This window comes from Nannospalax galili, unplaced genomic scaffold, assembly GCF_000622305.1.
Source record: "Nannospalax galili isolate Female #2095 unplaced genomic scaffold, S.galili_v1.0 scaffold364, whole genome shotgun sequence".
NCBI lineage: Eukaryota > Metazoa > Chordata > Mammalia > Rodentia > Spalacidae > Nannospalax > Nannospalax galili.
In genome coordinates this window covers 4,363,619-4,377,778 of record NW_008352752.1, presented here as the reverse complement: position 1 = coordinate 4,377,778, position 14,160 = coordinate 4,363,619, and the positions used below count along the sequence as shown (strand labels likewise).

The 14,160-nt window shown below is 43.3% G+C and overlaps 2 protein-coding genes across 3 annotated transcripts in view; one reads left to right on the top strand and one right to left on the bottom strand.

The window, feature by feature from the left end:
* Positions 1-5,050, top strand: part of Capn7 (calpain 7) — a 38,976-nt gene extending 33,926 nt beyond the window's left edge. The window contains exons 18-21 of one of the 2 annotated variants that reach the window (XM_008849989.3): positions 1,313-1,375; positions 2,097-2,227; positions 3,462-3,554; positions 3,641-5,050. In XM_008849989.3, the coding sequence (XP_008848211.1) occupies positions 1,313-1,375; positions 2,097-2,227; positions 3,462-3,554; positions 3,641-3,785 (432 nt within the window). In that variant the 3' untranslated portion in view covers positions 3,786-5,050. The remainder of the gene's footprint in view (positions 1-1,312; positions 1,376-2,096; positions 2,228-3,461; positions 3,555-3,640) is intronic. The other variant, XM_029554513.1, reaches the window with a different exon arrangement.
* Positions 5,051-7,949: 2,899 nt separating this feature from the next.
* The window catches only part of Sh3bp5 (SH3 domain binding protein 5), a 73,830-nt gene continuing 67,619 nt past the window's right edge, over positions 7,950-14,160 (bottom strand). The window contains exons 6-9 of the mRNA XM_008849988.3: positions 13,553-13,595; positions 12,793-13,012; positions 9,916-10,176; positions 7,950-9,352 (exon numbers count right to left, since the gene is read on the bottom strand). Coding sequence (XP_008848210.1) covers positions 9,138-9,352; positions 9,916-10,176; positions 12,793-13,012; positions 13,553-13,595 — 739 coding nt within the window. The 3' untranslated portion in view covers positions 7,950-9,137. The remainder of the gene's footprint in view (positions 9,353-9,915; positions 10,177-12,792; positions 13,013-13,552; positions 13,596-14,160) is intronic.

The following is a 14,160-nucleotide window of genomic DNA, read 5'->3' as shown; positions in this document are numbered from 1 at the left end:
GCCTTATTTGTGGCACCATCTGAAACTTTTTTTAAGATAGAGTCTTGCTGTGTATCTTAGGCTGGCTTCAAATCTATGTAGCCTAGACTGGTGTTGAATCATTATCCTCCTGCCTCAGCCTCCAGAGTGCTGGGAAAAAATTTTTACTTTTGAAAATCATTCTCAGCTGGGCCTGGTGGTATATGCCTTTTATCACAGCACCCAAAAAAGCAACCCATTATTTCCTTCATATGGTATTTTCCCAGAGATCACTTTCATTTATTAGAAAAGGTTTAAAGTTTGAAATTGTAATTCACTAATGTCATTATACTTTAAGATTAAGGAGTTGCCTATTCATTTATTTTTGTATGTTTATCAAATAATTGTGATACTTTCTGTAAAAATGTGAGTTGTGGGGCTGGAGAGATGGCTCAGTGGTTAAGAGCACTGACTGCTCTTGCAGAGGACCCGGGCTCGATTCCTAGCACCTACATGGTGGCTACAAACCATCCTTAACTCCAGTTCCAGGGGAATCCGAAGCCCTCATCTGACCTCTGCAGCATTGCACAACACGGATGCACTCACATACATACAGGCAATACACTCATACACATAAAATAAAAATAATAAAATATTTTAAAGAAAAATGTGAATTGTATTTTACTTTGACATTTTGAATGAAAACTTTCATTTTCATAGTAATAGTTGATGAGGTATATTAGACTAATAAATTAAAAGACAACTTTTAGTTGGACATGGTGATGGCACATACCTCTAATCTCAGTTTAAGCAAGAGGATCTTGAGTTCAAGGCCAGCTTGAGACCTTGTCTTAAAAAAAAAAATCCAAGCTCTTTGCGTGGTGGCGAACACCTTTAATCCTAGCACTCGTGCTCAGGAGGCAAGGGGGAGGTGTGAGATCAAGGCCAGCGTGGTCTACATAGCAAGTTCCAGGCCAGCTAGGGCTGCAGGAGACCCTGTATTAACTAATTAAACCCTCAAAACAAAAATAATTCTGAACTTTTTGTTACATAGAAACATACTACTCTCATAGTGCTAAGAAGGTCATTGTAATTTTGCTATCTGTAGACTTAAGAAGCTCAGTTTGAATGGATTTTTAGTGATGAAACTGATCTTGGGAGCTGCTGCTGTTTGTTCATTCTTCAGTTGCAGAAGCCAAGGTCTGGACATAATCCCCAGCTCCTTAAACCTGGTGTTGTCCCTGCCTGCCATAGAACAATGGCTTATGTGTGCCAGCTATATGCTCTCCAATCACTCAGATGTTTCTATAGTTTCTCAGAATAATCTCTGAGCAGCCTTTTTTTTTTTTTAAAGGTATATTCAGCATGCAGCTTTACTTTTTCAAAGATTCCTTCACCCTACACCTTATCAAAACGGGTAAGAAAAGACTGAGTTGTAATCCCACTATTCTTTTAGCGTTTTAATTTTATTTTTTGTTTTATATATATGAGTATTTTGCCTGCATGTGTGTAAGTGCACCTGTGTTGTGCAGAGCCCTCGGAGATCAGAAGAGGGCATTGGATCCCTTGGAACTGGAGTTAAGGATGGTTGTGAGCCACATGTAGGTGCTAGGAATTTAACCCAGGTCCTCTGCAAGAGCAGCCAATGCTCTTTACGGCTGAGCCGTCTCTCCAGCCCCTCTTTTAGGGTCTTAGAATTTCATTTTCTTGTTTTATTAACTTTAGTTAATTTAAACACTTTGGGGTTTTATAGAAATACAAAGGAAGTATAAATGGTGTCCTCTCTGGTTAGGATGTAAGACCTTCTGTGTGCAATACTTTCTGTAGGAAGGAAAAATAAGTAATTGTAGAAAAAGGATTAGCGTAAGCCTTGGTTGTTAGAAAAGTTCATATGGATGAACTTTTAAAGCAGAATTTGAAAACAGGCAAGTATGGGATAAAATAAATTTGCAGAAGATTCTAGGGTGGATTCCTGGTAGGGAGAGCAGTTTACCAGTGGAATGAAGGTGGAGTGTAGTAAACAACCTGCCTGGTAAGGACACTGTCACTGACAACTGGAGAAAAAAAGAGAACCAGGTAGAAACAAGTGGAATCAGAGAATGTGGAAATTTGTTAACAAAAGATCTTTGTTTTATTAGATTAATGGAAAGTGGAGTGGTCAAAGTGCTGGAGGATGTGGAAATTTTCAGGACACTCACAAAAATAACCCCATCTACCAATTCCATATAGATAAGACCGGACCCTTACTGATTGAACTAAGAGGACCAAGGTTTGTTAATGAGTACTGCTTTTGCAGGGGGTGGGGAGTGAGGAGCAGTACTGGAGACTGAACCTAGGCCTTGTGTCCACTGAGCTGTATCCCCAAACCTTTGAAATTAATGATGTATTAAAAATGACCTTAAGGGAACAAAGTTTAGAAACAAATCTGTGCACACAGAGGCAAGTGAATTTATGAAATAATGGTTGTGAAGAGGAAAAGGGAAAGACCAGCCTTCAGTAAGTGGTATGGAACAACTGAGATATAGCAATTAGACCTATCTCATATCAGATCTAAAAATCACTTGTAGACTACAGATTTAAATATCAACAGCAAAACCAGAACAGTATCTTCTAAAAGATAAAATGAATGCATATTTGGTATAAAATATAGTTCAACATTTTTTCTGTGAAAGAGTTTTGGAATGCCATATCCATCATACGCTAACTATTCTGCAAATTTAGATTTTATTCCATGACTTTTCTTTCCTGTTTCATGTTTTTTTGGTTTGGTTTGGTTTGGTTTGGTTTTTGCTTTTAGGCTTTTCCGCCCCTTACAATGTCAGTATCTCATTTTTAAAATTTTTAAATAATTTTAGTTATTTTATGTGTATGAGTGTACTGCCTGCATGTAGGTAGGTGCACCCAGTGTCATGTACTGTGGAGGTCAGAAAAGAGCATCAGATCCTCTGAAACTAGAGTTTCGGATGGTTGTTAGCCACCATGGGTGTGCTGGGAATCAAACACAGGTCCTCTGCAAGAGCATCCAGTGCTCTTAACTGCTGAGCCATCTCTCCATTAACATTTAAAATTAAATGAAAATGTTCTTTTATGGTAAGCTTAATATAATATTAGTTTTTATGGCTTCAACTTTACAAATAGAGCTGTATATATAGTTAGGAGTGAAAGTAGCATACAAGGCTACAGAGTACCAGTTCTTTTTAGTAAAATGTCAGGAATCACACATGATCTAATAATATACCTGCACTTTACATATGGGTTTTTTTGTTTTGTTTTGTTTTGTTTTTGTCTTTTTGAGACAGGGACTCTCTGCAGCCCCAGCTGGCCTGGAACTCACTATGGAGACCAAGCTGGCCTCAAACTCATGGAGATCTGCCTGCCTCTGCCTTCTGAGTGTTGGGACTAAAGGCGTGTGCCACCACACCCGGCACATACGGATATTTTTAATCATGTGTTTACTTACGACTGTTTTCTAATCCAGCAATGCTATTTGATTTTAACACTAGGCAGTACAGTGTTGGATTTGAGGTGGTAACAGTTTCTGTAATGGGAGATCCTGGTCCTCATGGCTTTCAGAGGAAATCTAGTGGTGACTATAGGTAATGTTGACATTTTGTTTATATTCAGTATTTCTTTTTGTGGCATGATGCTCTATAAACCTTATTCTCATTCTCTCTGACTACAGATGTGGATTTTGTTACTTGGAACTAGAAAATATCCCTGCTGGGATCTTCAATATCATCCCCAGTACTTTTTTGCCTAAACAGGAAGGACCATTTTTCTTAGACTTTAATAGTATTGTCCCCATCAAGATAACACAACTTCAGTGACAGAAATCTCAGCTACTACTGGATTATATACTTACCAATCATCAGCTCTTCAAAGGAGACACATCAGGATGATGAACAATCGGAATGGAATTAAATCAAAAAATGTCACAGTGGATCTGGTGCTTGTTGTGGTGTTTGGTAAGAAGTGTACATAGTCAGAATTACCTTAATCACCTAGAAGTACTGTTTACATGGTTTTGTGTATATAGAATTGGCTTACATTTAGGAGCCAACTTTGCAGTTTAAAAAAAGTGCATATGATTACAGATTAGACTCAGTCATCACTGTGAGATGCTTTTGCTAACAGGACAAGAGCATAGAGACCAGATGAGGAAAAAGAGGGCCACAGACCCAGTGAGTGGACGAGCAGGCTGTTTTAATATCCTGAAATAGCCACATCGTTTCCTTTTAAAAAAGCATGTAAATTAAACCTGTTTGCGTTGACCCTATCTCTTAGGCAGCTAATTACCAAATGAATCATGGTACTATAATTTGAATTTTTCATTATGTCTTTAAATGTTTATTGCCCAGATGTTATGAAAATCAAGTTTTTAAAAGTATTAATTAGCTTAGCATGAAGATGCTCAGGCTTAAGAATGGAGGTTGTTAATGTTAGATGCCTATCTTCCATCTTAGAACTGAGGTACATTTAATTTAATGTCGGGTTTTAATTTTTAGCAGTTTGGTAAGTAATCTGAGACTGAAGAGGTTACAATTTAGCGTGTAGAGTTTTTTAATTGCTCTGTAGTCAGTGCTCTTGTAACAGCAATTTGAATTTGAAGAGTCTAAAAATTTAGGATGTAATGATTGGGTTATATAGCATTCATAAAAATGAATCGCCAAGCTTTCCAAGTTGGGCCTGGCAGAATGGCTCCCGCAAAGAAGGGTGGCGAGAAGAAGGGCCATTCCGCCATCAAACGAGGTGGTGACCTGGGAATACACCATCAGCATTCACAAGTGCATCCATGGAGTGGGCTTTAAGAAACATGCCCCTCGGGCACTCAAATCCGGAAATTCGCCATGAAGGAGATGGGAACTCCAGATGTGCACATTGATATCAGGCTCAACAAAGCTGTCTGGGCCAAAGGAATAAGGACTGTTCCATATCATATCTGTGTTTGTTTGTCCAGAAAACTTAATGAGGATGAGGATTCGCCAAACAAGCTGTACACTTTGGTAACCTATGTCCCTGTTACCACATTCAAAAATCTACAGTGTGGATGAGAACTAACTGCTGAGACTCAAATAAAGTTATAAAACTGCAAGAACAAACAAAAAATGAATCACCAGGAATCAGTGTTTATTCCCATTTGTTTACATAAAAATCACCAGAACAGAATGATGATGCTCAAGATTTTAAAGTTCTGAAAAATAGGGCGGGCTCTATCCTCTCTACTTTATACTTACCAAACTTCTATTTCTACTGCCTTTAATTGAAATAAAATGTTTATACTGATGGAAACTGTATCGTTTAACCAAGAGAATCTGACTCATTAAAAGAGTTAATCTAGTGTATTTCCTGTAAAAGGACAGATTTGCACAAATATACATGCTTCAAAACTAGCTGTTCTTGGCCAGGCATGGTGGCACACTCCTTTAATCCTAGCATTTGGGAGGCAGAAGCAGGAGGATCTGTGAGATTGAGACCAGCCTGTGGTCTACATAGCAAGTTCCAGGTCAGCTGGGGCTACAGTGAGACCCTGTCTATAAAAACATCTGTTCTTCTAATTCAGTGGCTGGCATCAATGAGATTTTACTTGGCAAAATACTACTTGGGACTTTGAATTTTAGCATATTCACTGTAAGTGGATTAATTTGAGTACAGCTATGTTTATGACCATGTGATTTGAACCTCATGTGTTAACATTACTTTGTACAGGATGGGAGCTGAAATGTAAGGGCTAATCTACCCTCAAAAACTTTACCACTGAGCTACCTCCTAGCCAAGGCCCTGGGTTCACTCCCCAGCACAAAAACAAAGTCTAACAGAGATCTCTATGTAAACGTAGTGTTGGGTCTTACAGTCGCACTCCAGAGTATACAAGTGGTAATGCTGGACCAGTACACACATGCTTACTTCAAGAAGTGGTATTTTAAGTTGAAGCTTCACAGACTAGAAAAGTAGCCAACAGCTATCTTTTACTAGGTATTTACTCATGTTGTTTTCATCCTTCCAGTGGTTGAACAAGTATAGGTGGATTTCTCACAACTGAGGAAACAAATCTGAAGGATTAAAGATCTTCCCCTGGGTTCACAAGCCTTCAACTGAGAGTCCCAATTTGGCAGCTCTGTTGCTTTGACGACAGCAGGCTGGAATTGACGACACAGTTGACCTGTGTGGCAGGAAGGTGAATGCATTAAGCAGAAACTGGGAAAACCACCTAGGCCTTTCTGAAGTTCAGAATCACAGTGAGACAGATACAAAAATGGGAGACAGGATGACTCGGGTTTCTAATTTCAGCACATGCACAGATGCTCAGAGTCAAAGAAGATTCTTTAAAGGAAAATTATCCAGAAAAATTCCTATTCTAGAATTATATAGTTCAGCTACTGAAATCACCTAAAGATGGCCAGAAACTGATGTGGGAAGCAGCTAAGTTTTATAAGTGGTAACTACAAAGACAGTAAGAGACACAGGAAACTCAGGGATGGGGGTGAAGAGAACAGTGAGTTCCCAGGAGAGTACTATCACCATTACAGAAAGAAGACTTAAAATAGCAACGGGCTGCTTTAACCTGGACATGTGCAAAAGAACATAGGTGGTGACTGGAAACAGAAGCCAGGGTCAATGGGTGTGCATGCCTTTCATGATGTAGAGGACAAGCAGGTGGAAGGCAGATGAGGGGGAGCCATGGCAGGAAGCCAAATGATGAAAGTCCCAGTTCCCAAATGAGAGGATATTACACCTGGATCTTCTAGACAAGGGAGAATCCCATCAATAAACTCCATCTGCTTCTGTTCTTCACAAGAAATACTCAAGGGATAAATTCTTAGTTGTTAGTACAGTATGACATCCATGAACAGACTAAACTTTCAGAGAAATGATGGTAGGAATGCTTTTGGCTACTTTTCCAAATGGCATTTTTTATTTTTCTAAAAAGGGAAAAACAAGCATGTCTCAGTTGTAAAGGACGTCAGCTTTTTGAGATGAATTTTTAACAAGTACATCTTTAAGAGTGTTTTGGGCTGGGTGTGGTGGCGCACGTCTTTAATCCCGGCAGAGGCAGAGGCAGGCGGATCTCTCTGAGTTCAAGGCCAGCCTGGTCTACATAGTGAGTTCCAGGACAGCTGGGGCTACAGGGAGACCCTGTCTCAAAAAGACAAAAAAGTTTCTGCCTGGATGTATTTAAAATATTTTATTTTGTGTGTGCATGTATTGCCTGCATGTAGATAAGTACACCCATGTCATGCAGTGCCTGCAGAAGACAGAAGAGGCTGTTGGATCCCCCAGGAACTGGCGTTAGAGACAGTTGTTGGCTGCCATGTGGGAACTGGGATTCAAACCTGGGTCTTCTGCAAGAACAACCAGTGTTCTTAACCGCTGAGCCATCTCTCCAGCCCCTTACCTGGCTGGCTGTAAAGAGTGCCTATGTCACACAGTGCCCATGGAGGCCAGAAGAGGGCATCAGATCCCCTGGAACTGGAATTACAGATAGTTATTAGACACCATGTGGGTCCCAGGTCCTCTGCGAGAGCAGCCAGTGCTCTTAACCGCTGAGCCATCTCTCCAGCTCCTCAGGTAAAGCATCTTAATCCTTGTGTCTTGGTTAAACAGGTGCTTCATTCTATAGCATACTTTAATATGCAGACATTAAAAGCTGATTCCCAGTAGAAAAGGCACTTTAGAACCATCCAGTGCTTTTAAAAGTGCCCAAGTGTACCACAAACTAAATCTGGGTCAGATGAGCCCATATGGCAGGATCTTAGCTCCCCAGACCTAGCTTCAGCTGAGAACCTTCCACAGGAGTGCTTCACCTGTAGCTCCCTGTCTCTCAGTGTTCAGCTTTGTAGCAGCAAAAGTGGAATTCTAGTCCAGACTGGTGTTTGAGCCTAAATTACTGGGATTCAGACCCTTACCTGAAGTGAGAGCAGATGACCACTAATTCCATGCTCCTCCTTTAAGGGCCAAGGGATCGCCCAAAGTAGATGGGGACAACATTAGGCTTTCTTTTTGGAAGTCAAAATTTGCTTAAGCAGTTTATTACACTCAAGGTATTAAGACAAGTACAAAATAACCTTGTAATTAGGATGCTGTCTCAGTCAGTAAAAAAGGGGAAACCACCACAGTATGAAGAGATACACATGGCTAAAATATACAAGCAGTGGCAGACAGAATTAACAGACAACTTTAAAGAAAAGCTAAATACAATAGGACGAAATACAGTGCTCTAAATATGCATAACCATAAAAACATTAAGCAGTCTACACACTATTAGCATAACAGATTCCATTGCTTCTATTTAACAACCTTTGCCAATACATGCCTACTCCCTTTCCTAGCTTTGAGGACAGTTTCCTCTAAGGAATACTAGGTGCAGCATAAACCTTAAATAATTTCAGTTGTAGAAGTTACAGCCTACAGAGAAATTAACACCATGGTAACCATTCTTCACATGCACTTACTTAGAATAAATCCCCATGGCTGGGAGGGTGAAGTTAGGCTATAGAACCTTCTCCCACAGACACAAGTCCCCTCTAAGCTATGCCCCTGTACCCGCACTCCCCGTCCCCACATTGGCATTCACCTTTCCCACCCCAAAAAGTGCAGTTTGTGGTAGCCTTCCAAGGAAATGGTTTTAATAGGTGTCCCAGCACACATGCTTTTTTAAAAGCCCCCTCCGAGCACCAGAGGTGATGAAAATGAACTGTGTTCTTGGCTTTGTTTTTAAGCCTTCATTAGGGCAAAACAATATGATCTGAATACTTGAGTTTTTGTGCGTTTTAAAAATATTTAGAGGCCCTGGGATATGACGGAGAACACATTTCCCTAAACAGACAAGGAAGAAAAGGGATAGAGTAGGCTGGGCCCCCAGTGTAGCTAAGATTCAGCCCTCTTCCTGGCTCGGGTTCTCTCACAGGAACTAGTTACTGCTTCCACGTCGCCACTACAGGGAATGTTCTGCAAAGGCTGTGACCCTGATCACAGTCCACCTACGGTGGCTCTGCCCTGAAAACACACGAGCCCAAGAGCTCTTACCAGAGGGAAATTCTTCAGCCCTCAAGGTCACTGAAACCTAGTTAGTGCAGTTTAGAGTAAATGCATAAGATTTGGCATATGTTAAATGGTTATTGGCACAATGTTCGAGTTTCATGTAGAAATATGATTTGTACATGGGCCACAGCCTGAGTAGATCAGCCAATCTGCACCATTTTTATGTCAGCAATAATTGGGTCTCTTCCTTTTGAGCACTGGAGGGAGAGCTGCTTCATCCGGGTTTCCAAGGCCTGGCCCTCGAGGGACGTGCTGCTTTGGCTCTTGCCCCTGCCGCTGCCACTGCTGTTGCTGAGAACACGATTGTTGTTGGCTTTGTCACTTGTTTTATTCTCGGCCCCTTCTGCCCTGTCACCTGTAGAGATTCAAAGGTTAAGTTACAAAATGGCAACTGGCTGTTTCAAGAATTCCATAGGCAACAGCTCAGCCACCTAAGCACTTTGCAATTGCCACTGTTGCCCACCATGCATCTCAGAGGGTGCTCCAGCACAAAGTGACATACATATGTTTATTCCTCAGTGTTTACCATTAGAGACGAAATCTGCCATTCTCATTTTGTAGCTAGGAAACAAACTTCTCTAGCAGGGCCTTTCCAAAGAGACTGTTATGAGAGATGGGACCTTAGCTCTGATTAAAGCAGGCCAGGGGCTCCAAAAGAGCCCTAGGAAGCAAACAGTGATCCACCCCAGCAGCACATTCTCAGAGATGCAGGAATGCAACCCTGGGCGCCCTGAGATCTAGCAATGGTAGACCTGGCAGAGGTCTGGAACAGTCTACAAGTTGGGTTGCAACTTACCTCATTCTACCTCGCATTCAGGGGAGGAGGCCCCACTGCATTCACTTCGAGGGCCCCTGAGATCTAGCAATGGTAGACCTGGCAGAGGTCTGGAACAGTCTACAAGTTGGGTTGCAACTTACCTCGTTCTACCTCGCATTCGGGGGAGGAGGCCCCACTGCATTCACTTCGAGGGCCCAACACTGGGAACATCATCCCAAACTCTGACAGGGATACAGGACTGGGCAGATCCAGACTGCCGGGCCTTGCCACTGCTGGGAACTGGTCAGGTATTTCAGATGGACTTGTTGGTCCTGAACTAAAGCTGGACAGAGACTGGGTCTCTGAGTCATCTTCAGATACAAAGGTGCTGCAGTTGTCATCTTCAAAGGCCTCTGAGGCCACTACGATGAGAGAGAACACCAGTCACATGGGGCCTGCCAGATAACAACCCAGTTCCTCACTACTTGCAAACAGGCACTCTGCTAGCAGGCAGTCATAGCGTGGAGTCTGCAGAAGCTGCCCTGGCAAGGTTGTAGTCTTGAGCCTGTCTGACCAGCCTCCAAAGCATCATGAAAGAAAACAGCTGTAGCCTATAGTCAGTCTCCTGACAGTAACCTTAACCCCAGCAGGTACTGCCTAGAGAATGGAGGATGTCTAGGGACAGAGCCTAGTGGTAGAGTGTTTGTCTTGCAGTATAAGGGCCTGTGTTCATCCCTAGCACTGTGAAGGATTGAAGCAAGGAAAAGAAAATGAAAGGTAAATTCAGTCACTAGCCATTTGTCATGTGTCCTACACAAAAGGCAGTCTTAACAGTAAAGACTGAAGGTCTGGGCAGAAGCAGCAAAAACTAGAAAAAGCAGCCCTGCATGGGAACAATGGAATGTCTGCACTAACTTTTTTGGGGGGGGGCGGTTTAAAGATATTTTAGTACAGGTTTAAGCATGAGGGTTAAGGGTGAGAGTTGTACAGAAATCAAGGCAGAGCTGAGTGCATGAGTAGGCTTTGCTCAGAGACAGTCACACCTCATTACAATACTCAGACCGGATTCTGATGCTTTCTGAAGCTGTTAACTACCAAGAGTAGCTATGGAACCAAAATGAGATCACCAGTTGGTTCCTGAGGGGCACCTAACAGGGTTACAATTGGATAAGCAGAACTCAAGATCACAAGGATGCAGGGTTATCTTTACCATAAAAGTTAACAGTCTTGTTAATAATCCCAGAAAATACCTGGGGGAAGGAATAAGGTCACATACATTTTGACCTTAAGTCTGGTTATTTTAAAATATCTATGTAAGTACAAAACTTGTATTTCTATGTTCACAACCTTCACAGCAAAATTGTCTACAGTAACTTTTGATCTCATAAGACACCCTACCTAAACCACTATTTGCTACAAGAAACAAAATTTCCTGGGGCTGGAAAGATGGCTCAGCAGTTAAGAGCACTGGCTGCTCTCACAGAGGACCAGGGTTCGACTCCCAGCACCCACATGGCAGCTAATAACCATAACGCAGTACCAGGGGATCTGACACCCCCTTCTGACCTCAGTGGGGACCTTGCGACATGGGTGCACCTACCCACATGCAAGCAATACACTCATACACAAAAATATTTTTTTTAATTTAAAGTTTAAAAAAATGTTCTTTTCCAGTGTTCTAGCTGTGCCTGAGTTTGTGGACAAGAATAACCAAGGCCCAGAAAGAAATACGGTGTTCTCATTTTCAGAGCCTCTTCAGCCTGCAGTGTTGCTTCTTAGATCTTAATCTAGAAGATCTAGATTTTAGGTCTATGGCATCTTTAAAAATGGCCAGCACTTGGAAGTCAGAGACAAGCGGATCTCTGTGAGTTCAAGGCCAGCCTGGTCTACATAGCGAGTTCCAGGCTAGCTGGGGCTACAGGGAGACCCTGTCTCAAAAAGACAAAAAAAAAAAAAAAAAGGCCTTGTAGGCATTGCAGGGAAGATTGTTGTAAATAAGTACTTTAATGCTGGGGACAGGGAAATGGGCTCAGATCCAAGTTCAGATCCTAACTCCATTGTTACCAGGTGGCCTTGCTCAGTTACTTGACCTCTCTGAGCTTCAAGGTCCTCAACGCACAGGATTCATGAGATGATATGTAAAGTAACTTGTTCATAATAATCGCTTACATTAAAGTTTTCATTTTTCTTGGATCTGGCACTTCAACATTTATTGATGGTCTTAAGGAATTGCTAAGGAAGGGAGCCTTGGGAGACCAGCAGCAGTGATTATTCCACAGGCAAGGAAAAGCCTTAAAGGGCTCAGTGTCTATCCTGGAGCTTTCTTCATGGGACAGAAGCCAAGTCAAATCTCTCCTTTCTCTGGAGGCTAGCCCTGGAGAGAGGAGACCTATGTATTCAGGCCCCAGGGAGAGCCACCAGGTGTCATTTCTCACACATACCCCTCCTCACCTCCCAGCACAACAGCAGAGCAGACACTCCTCTCCTGCAGCTAAAATATCAAGGCACGCTAAAAGGCAAGGCAGCTAAAATATCAAGGCGCGCTCTAGCCCACATCATGCACTGGTGAAACCGAGGTCTGAATTAAATCTGCAGTCTCTAGTAAAGCTTTCTTCTGGACTTCCTAAAACCTGAATGTTCTAAGGTATACTTTAACTCTCGGAGATGGGTAAAGGTGTGACATTTTTCCCAAACTTCACTTGACCACTTGACCACAGAATTCTAACATTTAGTAGCAATTTGATGAAGACAGTCTCTTTTTTTTTTTTTTTTGGTCTTTTTGAGACAGGGTCTCCCTGTAGCTCCAGCTGTCCTGGAACTCACTATGTAGAACAGGCTGGCCTTGAACTCACAGAGATCCACCTGTCTTTGCTACCATGCCAGGCTGACAGTCTCAGAACATGGGAAGCCACCAAAAACAGCCTGCAGAGTTGTCCAGCTCTGAAGTCCTTCAGTGATGGGAAAGGATGGAGACCCTGGGACAAGATGGGCCTGAAAGCAGATCCACAGATCGTATGATTCCCATCCGCTGGACTCACCAGAAACAGCGTCCAGCTCAGGTTTGCTTCCTGACAGGTCCTCCACAGATAGGCCGCTGCCTTCAGCCCCCACACCACAGCCCCGGGGTCCCATGGCACTGGAGCGCCGCCGCTCATGGATCTCATCTGAGATCCTCTCCAGGCTCTTCAGGGCTGCCTTGTACTCGCCTTTGGCCAGGGCCAGCTTGGCCTGGAGGTCATCCACTGTCTTCTTCAGTTGCTGAGTAAGAAGATGGAGGACCTGGTAAACTAAAGTGGCTCTGGCTGGCCTCCCAAGAGGCTGCACATGATTCCAACACAAAGAATTTCCCAATACACGCCCGACCAAGGGCTACCGATTCCACCAGAAAGAAAATCTCCCATCCCAACACCCATCCAGAAGATAGGTGGGAATATGTAGAAGCTGTCACTGGTGGACTGCAACCCCCAGGGAAGGAGCAGTATGCAGATACACCACCTGGTTCCCAGCACAGAGGCTCCTAGACCTATATCCCGATCCCCCATACAGAGGCTGACAGTGCAGACTGCTGCCCTGCCCTGCCCTCACAGGTTCTGACAGTGGGGTAGGGCCAGGGAGCTGCTGGGCCTGAGAGCTCACTGTGAGATCCAACAGTGAGCAAGGAGCTTCAGACACCATGTGACACCCGGTGTGTTTTCCACTCTCCCCTCACAGCACACGGGTCATGTGAAAGCCTGCCACCACATTAAAGTGGGCTTTGGGTGCAGACAAAGTCAGTGATAAATCCAAGGCCACACATACCTCGAGCTGTATGTAGTACTTTGCCTTGAGTTCAAAATAAGGCCTGCAGAAGACAGAAAAGACAGTTGTAAGAATACCATACCACAGTGAATCCACTAGATGTATCTGCTAGTTTAGGCCATGCATGAGATGACAGTGACAGGCACCAGCAGAGCTGCCTTACACAGGGTCTCAGTGACAGAAGGCCCATCTCAAGATACTGGAGACCCTGAATCCTGGTTCACTTTACTCTCCAAGGAAGCTGCTTGGGTCTGCTGACCAGGTAAAAATGTTAGAGGGGGCTGGGGGACAGGCTACTTAAAAACACCTCCTCTGCAGAGGCCAACTGTGGAAGAGAGCAACCCCACTCCCCTCAGCTGGAAATAGCAAGGCTACCACTTATTAACAGGGCTCAGGTTGGTCCTCCTGGACAGTGATCAGAGCTAGAGGTGCTGGACAGTTAGCGGGCCAACCAGGTCACAAACAAGGAAGAGGACAAGTCTCCTGACTCTGGATCAGCCAGAAGAGCTGGCTGGCTCTTTGTAGCAGCTTTTCTGTCTGAGCTGTTACCCTACATCAGAGACCTGCATCTGCAGTTCCTGATAACACATGGAAAGACCCCTTTGATA